The following is a 9,365-nucleotide window of genomic DNA, read 5'->3' as shown; positions in this document are numbered from 1 at the left end:
GTGGAACGCAGCCCTGACCCAGAATTCACAACCAGCTCCCTTCGAAGGAGGTTGGAAGATGTTTTTGACAAAAAAGGTAACACAAAAGCCTCTTTCTGCTATTGTTGTGCGATCTGGGTCAGTTGACTGGGGAGACGGCTGTGGCGTTCTGCAGTGGGCACAGAGGCTAAGTAAGTGATTTAAGGGCATCGCAGCAAGGCGTGGAGCTCAGAGCTGAGAGAGCTCATTGTAAAAAGGCAGGCTTCAGACCAGCTTCGGAGCAAAATCTTGCAAGAGGGAAAAAGCGACCCAAGTGTTGGGACTTTTAAATTTAGAGAAAAGGCAAGGAAGAGGCAACATGATAGAAGTTTATAAAATAATGGATGTCATGGAGAAGGTGGATAGAGGATTATTATTATTTTTGCCCCTCTTATGACCACAGCTCGTGGACATCCAATGAAGTAGAATGTTGGAAAATTCAAGATGGATAAAAGGAATTCTTCACACAGCACGTAACCTGTGGAACTCTCTGCCACAGTAATGGTCAGCAACCTAGAAGGCTTTAAATGAGGATCAGGCAAGTTCAGGGAGAAGGCTAAGGATGGCTACTAGCGGCGGCTCTGTTCTGCCTCCACAGCTGAGGGCAGGAAATGCTTCTGAATACATGAGGGAGGGAGGGCTCTGGGGCTCGGGGCCTGCTTGTGGAGTTCCCAGAAGGGGCACCTGGTTGGCCACTGCGAGAACAGGATCCTGGACTAGATGAGATCCCACTAGGTTGACCCAGCAGCCAGGCTCCTCCTATGTTCTTGAAGTGCAACCAGCAGAGCTTATGGGAGAGAAGCCACCCGGCATATTCCCCTTTTTCCAAGTGACAGGCATAGTGCTGGCTGAGACTGTTGTGAGTTGTAGCCCAAAACATCTGGAGGGAATTAAACTGGCCAAGGTTGGGCCAACTGAAGAGGTCGCAAAGCCAGAGTAACGTACACAGCAAGAATTAGCACAACGGCACAAAAAACCCCTATGATCTAGCAGGTGTTGGCTAGGGCCAAGTCCCACTGAAATAGTGTTCAAGTCATGCCTAACTTAGAAGCACCACCGGGCTCCAGACCTGGTCTTGGTTGAGCTCAGCAACCCTAAGTGATAGAGCTGTTTTCTCAAATCTCTAAAACTTCCCAAATTAAAGTTGCAGGTCCAATTCAGTTGCACTCAAACATGTTTCGAGTAAGGGTGATCTGCCCCTCAAAGGCAACACAGGCTGCACATGCTCAAGAGTGCAGAAGGCCTTCTGGACGCCACAGAAACTTGGCACACCCCCATGCCTTAAAGAGGAAGTTGCATCTTGCAAAGGGACACAGCATGCCTTAGAGAAGTGGTTTGTTTTTAAGCCCCATGGGAGTTCCACTTTGGTGGAAACTTAATTATGTTGCACACCCACATTTTCAGGGATTTAAAGTCCTGTCCACCCCTACAACAACAACATAATAATTTATTATTTATACCCCGCCCATCTGGCTGGGTTTCCCCAGCCACTCTGGGCGGCTTCCAACCAAATATTAAAAACAATACAGCACCAGACATTAAAAACTTCCCTAAACAGGGCCGCCTTCAGTTGTCTTTTAAAAGTAAAATAGTTGTTGCCTTGACATCTGCTGGGAGGGTGTTCCAAAGGGCAGGGGCCACTACCGAGAAGGCCCTCTGCATGGTTCCCTGTAACCTCACTATACTATAACCTATACTATAGGGTTGGGGCAGGATCCATCCCCAGATGGCAAGGAGGCCAGTCCAGATCAGAGAATCGGGCAGATGCCACAAGCAGCCTTCCTATGGATGGGCGATTTGGACTAACCCTCTTTTTTAAAGTTGGGCATGGGCAAACTCTCTTGGGTACGCCCTGCTTGTTTCAGAAACAACTGGAAAAAGAACAACTCTCTTTGTAGAGGGAGAGGTGGGAGGAAATCAAGGGGTTCCCCAGCCCACCTTTGCCCCATCATATCCCCTATAACTCAGACCACATGAAGGCTCAAGAGCAGGCATCCCCAACCTTCAGCCCTCCAGATGTTTTCACCTACAACTCCCATGATCCCTAGCTAACAGAACCAGTGGTCAGGGATGATGGGAATTGTAGTCCAAAACATTTGGAGGGCTGAAGGTTGGGGATGCCTGCTCGAGACACCAGCAAACCAGAATACAGGGAAGAGTTGGAAGCCATAAGAACCTGCTGGGTCAGGCCAATGACCCACCTAGCATCCTCCTCTCAAGAGGCCAAACAGATACCCCAAAGGGAAACCCCCAAGCAGGACCCAAGCACAAGAGCCATCGCCCTTCCTCAGGCTTCTAGCAACTGGTATTCAGAAGCACTGCTTCCTCTGTCTGTGGAGGCACAGCATAACCATCAATAGCCCTCTCCTCCATGAAGTTCAATCCTCTTTTAAAGCCATGCAAGTTGGTGGCTATCTCTGCCTCCTGTGGGAGTTCCATAGTTCAACATCCAAGCCCCCTGGCTTGGCATCTTTGCTTAGTTGACCCAAGTTAGGGCGCAGGTTGTGTGGACCGCTGATGGCTTTCCCCACCTCAATGGAACACACCATCGCAGGAAAAGAAGTATAGACCGATCCCTCCTCTCCAATAAAATACAAGTGACCACAGATTAAGATTTACAAACATCTTGCATTTTTATTAAGCCAGTCGATGTGTTCCAATCTTACATAGTGGAGGGCCGTATACCAGTAAGTCAGGAGCCAGTTCACATCTCTTCCTCCTCCCGCCCAACTCATACTGAGAAGAGCTTTATATGGATGCTCAGATATGGCTCCTGGCCACCTTAAGGACTGCAGATCTCGTAACACGCCCCCCTTCCCACCGACTTTTGAACTCCCCACGCTTTTCAGAGAAGCTGCAGTTTGGGCCATGCCCCACACCGTTTCTGCTGTAGTCCAGGTCTTTGGAAGCAGCCAGCTCTGGTGCGCAAACTGGCATCAGCGGCAGCTCCCCCCCCCCCCAATTTCTCTCCTGCCACGTTTTCCCAGCCAGAGAATCTCGGCTGGATTTTTTTCTCCCTTTCTAGATGCAGAGAACACGCACACAACATTTAAGGAACAGAGTTAAGCGATGGAAGCAGGAAGAAAAGAACTGGAGGGCTATTTGGCACAGCCTACAAGGGTATCTATAGAATTCAAACCCATGTTTCCACCCATGGCTAATGTCCCATGTGAAACACACACACACACACACACACACACACACACACACACACACACTTCTGATGACAGCCCAAAAGATCAGGTTTACTTGGGTGGATGAGCAGCAGAAACCCCAATTTCTGGGAACATAAAATATTAAGATGGATTTCCCATATGGTTTCTCTCTTCTTGCTTAGCCAGAGTTGTTGGGGCTCTCGAGAGTCATCACCAGGGCCAGAGCTTGGTTGTACATCATTGGGTTAGGAAAAGGAACTCCCCCCCAAAAAAAAAACAGTAGACTCAAATGTGCCCGCTGTGCCTTTGACCTTTGTCATGTGCTAAGCATTAGGTAGAAGCAGCTCATACAAAGGAGACCTTACACATTTACCATCCCTTCTTCCTTCTGTCAAGCCAGTCACAGATTCCCAACAAGTGAGGACGGAAAGAGGGAACCTTTTTAAAAAGAGAGAAAATCCAACCAGAATTGTTTTACTGCTTACTAGGAGTTAGGCTACACTGCAGAGATGGTCTAAAGGTGGGTGCGATCCTGATGGTGTAGCCCAAGAAAGATGTTTCAAAATCCCTTTACTCCTCCATCCACTTAGAGGAAAACAAAGGGCCTGGCCCCATCAGCACCTGCTGCTGAATGTTTGATGGGTAAACAGGTTGGATTTCAAAGCTGAAGGCCACAGGGGCTGCTGTTGGAAGCCAAGTAGGGTGCCGACAGAGCTGGTTGCAAATTTGGCAGGATCTGTTTCCTCAGTAGTAATAATGATGATGATAAATTTCCACACTAAACCCTGCTTCCAAAAGAAACAAGGCTCCAGGCTTGAAACCTCACCTTTTCTTTTTCTTTAGATCAGCCTGGACCTCCTTGGCAAGAGTTACTTTTGGGTGAAGTAATAATCTCCAAATGGAGGCAGAAATGTCAGAATTTACATTTAAAACATCCAATTAGCTTGAGCCGATTATTTTCCCCCCAAGTGCTTTTTGGGGGGTTCATTTATAATTTGTAATCTAATTTTAACTTCTCCAAAACAGTGGCCCAACAAACAGCACATACACACACGCGTGCAAACACACACATACGCAATGCAGAAAATGTACAGAAGTACTTTTTGTTGGAAGCTCTTTCGAGAATTCTGGTGGGCCATTCAGACCTCTGTTGATACTCCTTCAAATCCTCTAATACCGATTTGCTCTGGCAGTCCAGCTCACCATTTCTGTAAAATCCCTGTTCAATTCACAAAGGGTCCACCTGCACCTTCTCCAGCTGCAGGAGGAGCAAGGGAGGGAAGAGAGGTTCTGCCAAACCTTACCCTGCAGGATAGGAGCATTCAACTGCCTGCACTTCAGAAGGGCAGGATTCTTCCCATAGCCGAACCCTTGGAGAATCCTTAGTTACTTGCTTCTCAAAGTACAAAGAGGACTTCAGTGCTGCAAAAGTACCTTACACAGCTGGTGGGCTGCACTCAGCTTGCAGAACTACATACACTCTTCTTTTTAAAAATGCCCATTTTATGTCGAGTCATTTTGCCCTGCCCCCCGGTTTTAAAACATATCACTCAGGTAACAACTCCATTTCTTGATTCCACTGCCTCTTCCACCAAGGCTAAAACTTGCCCCTCACAACTACAAAGTGGTCTAGTTTGCTGGCATTTCTGAAGTCTGCACATGCTCATGTAACTTCCTCTCCTCGGCCCATTTTGCATCATGGAAGCTCTTCCCCTGCCTTCTGCTTCACCATTTCAAGCAGAACAGCCCAAAATCCCTTAAAAAAAAACATAAAACCCCAAAGCAAAACCAGGAGGGAGCAGGTGAGGAACAAAACCCCCTTTTTTCAGTGTATCCTCTTGGAGGCAAATGATGGGACTCGTGTTCGGTTGCTATTTTGAGAGTGCTAGGATGGCTTAAAAAATTATCAAGCACGTGCTAAGCCAGAGAAATCTAACCTATGGTTCCCAAGGGGTGGCGGCTGTGCTGTCGCCTTCCTGCCAAAGGTAGGGGCATAACGGAAGCAGTGAAGAATTTCATCCTGGGTGCCTTGTTAGGGGTGGGAAGGACGCCTGGGAACAGCATAAAATGTTCGAATGTTTGGGGCAAAACCCCATTAATGGAAAACTCAAAAGCTTAAGAAACACAACCTGATTAAAAAGAGATCGAGAGAAGCAGGCGGCGAGGGCCAAATACAGAACCTGCAGAAAACCATCCAAGATGGCGGGCACTGGATGGCCCACAAAGCCACCAGAGGCATCGCTGCCTTGGAGGGAACCACACCTGGCTCTCCAAGAAAACAAGAGTGGGGAAAGGGGGAGGCCTGGCTGGCAACTCACCCATTTCCTATTTGCCTGGCGGAAGGGAAGTAGAATGCAGAAGGAAGTCCTCGCAGGAAACTGCTTCCAAGCCCTTCCAGTCTCTTCCCTTCCCAGAGGGTGTCAAAACCAGGCCTGGGGGTGGGGAAGGAAGACTTGGGAGGTGTATAGGGCAAAAGCTTATTAGGCCCTGAGGTGGTCCAGCCCCCATAAGAAAAAGCTAGCTTCAAGAAGAAATGGTTTGCCACTACCTGCATCTTTCCAACAGTGACCCTTTGGCAGGCTCAACATAAAACACTGGCAAATGCGGAAGGGAGTCAGGCGTAGAGAACCCATTCAGGAACCTCAACACTCAGACCTTAGTTAACCCTTCCTGGTTTATGGTATTTCAGAGGAGGCAGAGAATACTAGGGGAAGGGAGGCCCCATGGCTTTCTCTGTGGCAAAGGGATACCGTCAGGATTCCTCCTTCTCCTGCTTAGCCTGCAAAGCCCCCCTTCACTCCTCTCCAATAGCTCTGCACAAGAGCTAGGCCTTCATCCCTCCTACAACAGCCACAAGGAGCCAGAGAAAATAGGGTCTGTTTGTTTTTCAGGGCAAACCAAGAAACCCAAAGCAAGCCCAATAGAAGGGCCACCATTTTCTAGTTACCTGTTGTCTGGTGAACAGGGGAATAGAAAGGGGAGGCAGGCGGAACAGCACCATGCAGACGGTCGCTTAACCCCAGGGAATGAAAGGAGAGCTGTCATGTGGGGTTTGTTTCCTCCCTGGCTCAAGCAGCCCAAGATGGTCTATGACACCACTCACAAAACGCAACACTTTATGAGAAAAGCAAGGCGTGGGAAGATGGTGCGGTTTTTGGACAGGCAGAGTGGAGGGTGCAGAAAGGGAGGGGAATGAGGCCCACTGTTTCCTTTTCACAGCTAACTCTTCCCACCCCCACCCACAAGGAAATAAATAATGTTTTCATTCGGAAGCTTCTTATAGAGAGCTGTTTTGCTTTGCTGAGACAGGATCACTGTTCCCCTGCCACCTTGACATCTTTCAAACACTCAAAGGTGAAGAACCCTCCCCGGTTTTTGGGGGAAGGGGGAGACAAGGGAGGGGAAAGGGGAAAAAACAACACAAGAGGCATGGTCACTAAGCATAAAAAAAGAAAAACACAATAAGGGGAAGGGGCGGAAATGAAATAAAAATGGGAGAGAAAACGTCCTCCTCCCCATCACCAGATTCTGAAAGAGCCTCCTGCAAATCCTGATCCCCTCTCTCAGGATCACCGGCTCTTTCGCAGCGTGGATCCGGTGGCAAAAAGTCACAAATGTCGTGTTTTTGTTTCAAGCGTAGGCGACAAGCTGCCTGCAGGATCCTGGAGACGAGAAACCAAGCAAGCTTTTTGGAGATGAATGGAGGCCCTCCCTCCCACCGCTCACACCCGTCCCCATCAGCTTGGAGAAAAGGAGACCACCTCTCCTCTGTCCGGCCGAGATCCGTCTCTCTTCCCCAAGCGGCTGCGTGGTCTGCCACAGACGCCGCTCGTTGGGTGAGATGGGGAGGGGATGGCGGGGGTGTGGATGTGGGGTGGTGTTTCGTGCACACGCCCAGCTGCTTGTTTTTCATGGATTGCCGCGGCGGCGGCAGCTGCTTCGTGTCCAAATATCGCCTGTGGTTTTGACTTCTTTCGTTCCAACGCTGCGCGTCCAAAGACGGGGAGACAGAGCTTCAACCAACCCAGCGGCTTCTCTCCCCTCAACCCATTTCCTTCCACTGCTTGTAGAATTCCAGAACGTTCTTTATCTCGACGCTGGCGTTGGCTGCCGCCTGGATCGCAGACTGGGGAAAGAACAAGGGAGTTGGGATCCAAGTGCAGTAAGGCCCTGGAGGGGAGGTGCTGGTCTTTGCATCTCGCCCAGTAACTCTTAGCTACCCATGATGTAACCATCCTCACCACCCTGAATCTCAGGCCTTTCTAGCCCTGAATTCTGTCTTCCGACAGCTGAATCCTGGGGAAATCACAGGCAGAACATGGTGGTGAAATTGCTCACTTGCTGCCAGCAACAATTAAATAGTAAAAATGGAACCTTGCCTCCTGGCAGATTAACCAGCTGCAAACCTACCCCACCATGTCCCCAGTTACTTTCAACCACTACTTTGCACTCATCACGTGGCACTGAGTTCTGCAGGGATACATTTTGTTTTCGTGAGTGGTACTCTCTCTCTATTTCAATAGACAACACTGCTTTTAAAAAAAGTATTCCATACTCCAAGTCAAAATATCATCACGAAGCCGGAACAGTTTGGTTTCAGACCACACTCACCTTCATGGGTGCAGAAAGCTTGCTTGGGTCATCCAGCTGGAAGCCTGTGAGGATGGTCACCATCCCACTGGAGTCATCTTCGCTGCCCCCTTGAGAGGTTGTCAGCTGCTTGCAGCTATCGAGTATCTTATAGAGGTTCCTGTTATATTAGTATTGAGGCAAAAGAGAGAAAACAGTGCCACCATTTGGCTTAGTGAAAACAGCTCTCTGCTTGTGAATGCAGCTTTGCTTAAGATTTGAGGCAGGTTGAAGCAAATGCTTACCAAGCATCTAGATCTTGCCTCTTCAGTTTATGCCTCTCAAAGCTTTTCCCAACTTCTTTCTGGCAGCGGATGTACCTAGAGACAGAAGATCACACATTGGGTGGATGTGTGCGTGAGTGCAATGCTGATCAGGCTACTTCTGCAGCACAGCTGAAATTGCAAAGTAATTTGCAGTACATTTATGCCTATTTATCCCAATAACCCTGCTAACCAGTGTCCGTGTTTTGCAGGTGAGAGAAGCCAGTTGTTAAAGGAAGATTTGCTCAATGACCAATATCAAGCCGAGAGAGAATCTGAACCCAGCTCTTCCCAAAAGCTTCATCAAAGTTAAAAGGCTCCACCTGGCAGTGGTGGCCCTACAGTTGTGGGATCCCTCCTTGGAGAACTCTGCTCAAATCCCTTGCTTGAGGCCCTACAATATTTTACTGCAATTTTATCAGAAGCTGCTTTTTACTGTATGGTGTTTATTCCACTGTTGTACTGCATTTAAGTTTTATGGTAAGCTGACTTATAAAGACTTGACCTAAAAGGTGGAGCAGAAATCAAAAGAAACAAAATACAGTGGTACCTTGGTTTACAACCATAATCTGTTCTGGAGGTCTGTTTGTAAACCAAAACAGGTTGTAACCCACGGCACGCTTTCGCCAATGGGGCCTCCCAAAAAATTTGTTCGTAATCCAAAAAAAGTTTGCAAACCAGGACACGCACTTCCAGGTTTGACGTGTTTGTAATCCAAAACATATGCAAACCAGACTGTTTGCAAACCAAGGTACTACTGTAAATATTTATTATTATTAAAAACATCAAATGCCTGCACACCTATACTGGGAAAGGGATGGAGGTGCAATGTTCAAATTTTTATTGCAAACAGGTATTCACATTCAAGGGCAGGACCCAAACAGCTGTTTTACATATGAGAACTGCAGCCTGGTCAGGGTGTATATGTAAAATACAACCTAACGACCCATCCCAAGAGAGGCTGCTTCTTAAACACGGTTCTTTATTACCTGTTCCAGTGTACAATGAAAATGAATACTGTTGACCAGGGGGCTCAACCTACCTGTTTCCCTTTTTAAATTCTGCCTCTAGATATCGGATGCTGTCACGAGCTCCCGCATTCTCTTTCTTCAGGAAGTCTAAGCCATCAATTACTAAGGATCAAAGAAAAACAAGGTGGTTACATCTTCTGCTTCCCTTAAGGCAGAGGTTCCCAACTTTCCTGGTCACTGCCCCCTTGGTTCCACAAGCTCATCCCCAGTGCCCACTACCCTATAAAAAGCATTGTTCAGAACAGCGGTTTGCACAACCCGCTAAGAAA

General features: G+C 48.1%; 1 protein-coding gene across 1 annotated transcript in view; it reads right to left on the bottom strand.

Moving 5' to 3' along the window:
- Positions 1–2,626: 2,626 nt before the first annotated feature.
- SMG5 (SMG5 nonsense mediated mRNA decay factor) overlaps positions 2,627–9,365 on the bottom strand; it is a 32,908-nt gene continuing 26,169 nt past the window's right edge. Inside the window, exons 19-22 of the mRNA XM_083478097.1 lie at positions 9,108–9,198; positions 8,048–8,122; positions 7,785–7,923; positions 2,627–7,299 (exon numbers count right to left, since the gene is read on the bottom strand). Of these exons, the coding sequence (XP_083334223.1) occupies positions 7,216–7,299; positions 7,785–7,923; positions 8,048–8,122; positions 9,108–9,198 (389 nt within the window). The 3' untranslated portion in view covers positions 2,627–7,215. The remainder of the gene's footprint in view (positions 7,300–7,784; positions 7,924–8,047; positions 8,123–9,107; positions 9,199–9,365) is intronic.

This window comes from Podarcis liolepis (genome assembly GCF_965112155.1).
Source record: "Podarcis liolepis genome assembly, chromosome: 15".
NCBI lineage: Eukaryota > Metazoa > Chordata > Lepidosauria > Squamata > Lacertidae > Podarcis > Podarcis liolepis.
This window is presented reverse-complemented; position numbering and strand designations above follow the sequence as displayed.